At 37.6% G+C, this 1309-nt stretch overlaps 1 protein-coding gene across 1 annotated transcript in view; it reads left to right on the top strand.

Moving 5' to 3' along the window:
• The first annotated feature begins 317 nt into the window (after window positions 1-317).
• Window positions 318-1309, top strand: part of LOC104093111 (uncharacterized) — a 4393-nt gene continuing 3401 nt past the window's right edge. The window contains exons 1-3 of the mRNA XM_009598824.4: window positions 318-536; window positions 643-805; window positions 1194-1304. Coding sequence (XP_009597119.1) covers window positions 445-536; window positions 643-805; window positions 1194-1304 — 366 coding nt within the window. The 5' untranslated portion in view covers window positions 318-444. The remainder of the gene's footprint in view (window positions 537-642; window positions 806-1193; window positions 1305-1309) is intronic.

The following is a 1309-nucleotide window of genomic DNA, read 5'->3' as shown; positions in this document are numbered from 1 at the left end:
TCCACATATGAGACTACATTGGGTATATTGTTGTTGTTGTTGAATGAGTTTAAATCTCTATATGTTAGCTATTAATGAATCCTCAATCTCTAAACAATTAAATAATCTATAAGCTTTGCAATACCTTTTTTTCTAAAACCACACGTTAAATTTTGAGCGACACTTAAGAGAGTGGCAAGATATATGGCAGAAATTCCCAAAGGGTGTGATCAGTAATTTGGAACAAGTTTTAGGGTGTATTAATGCCGTCTCCAAAACTTAAAAGGTTTAAAGTGTCAGAATTTAAAAATTAAGGGGATGACATGGCATTTAAGCAAAAGCATAGTCTTTTTGCCGATGGCAAACGCCGCCGTTAGCCCATCGTTCATTGCCCTTGTCCCCAATTGAATTGAAGGAAAGAATAGCTTCTTTTCTACCACTGGTAAGGTCAAGTGCAGGAATGCAATGGCATTAAAATCAGTATTCGATGCTTCAGTCATTAGGTCTGAATTCGACAAGGCCAGCATCAACACTCGCTTCATCCCGCTTATTTGGAAGTAAGTTTATCCGTCTCTTCCTTTGTGTGTCTTATTATATTAATAGTAACACAAAGTTAGAATTTTTTTCTTTGTGTTGTTTTGCTCACGATATTTGTATGTATAGGTATGTAATACAGAACCCAGATTGCGATTGGGAAGATATTCCATCTCTGCCCTCCTCGGCTTACACTTTGCTTCGTTCCAAGTTCAGAGCTTCAACTTCTGTTGTCCACTCTGTCTTGGAGTCCAGCGACGGCGTCACCACCAAGCTCCTCATCAAGCTCCAGGTTTTACCTTTTAGCTGACCCACCCCACAGCTTTTTAATTGGCCATGTTAAATTCGTATTTCATGTTCAATTTTATCATAAGAGGAAAGGCAATTCACTGACAACAGCAGCAAAAAGGGACACAAAACTGCTATTCAAAAACTATATCATTTACAATCCCCCATTCCTTGAAGATGAGAGTATGTGCAAGATTTTGATTATTTCCCAATTTGAATTTGTACTATTGTTCTAATTTTATATATTTGTAGGCCTGATGCATTGGTTTGCCTGCTTTAAATGTTTCTGATTGTATCTGCTTATTAAGAAAAAGGGTGACTCTTGCTTTACAGTATATCTGATTGACACTGGTTTTCTGATAAAATATCTCATTGACATTGTTAAATGCTAGAATGGAACATTTGTGGAGTCTGTGATTATGAGATACGACACACGTTTGGGGAAATATAATGGAAAGCCTCGTCCTGGAGGACCAAGATCAACCTTGTGCATATCGTCTCAGGTATG

This window comes from Nicotiana tomentosiformis, chromosome 1 (assembly GCF_000390325.3).
Source record: "Nicotiana tomentosiformis chromosome 1, ASM39032v3, whole genome shotgun sequence".
NCBI classification, from domain to species: domain Eukaryota; kingdom Viridiplantae; phylum Streptophyta; class Magnoliopsida; order Solanales; family Solanaceae; genus Nicotiana; species Nicotiana tomentosiformis.
The sequence above is the reverse complement of the archived record's forward strand: the minus strand, read 5'-3'. Positions and strand labels throughout refer to the sequence as shown.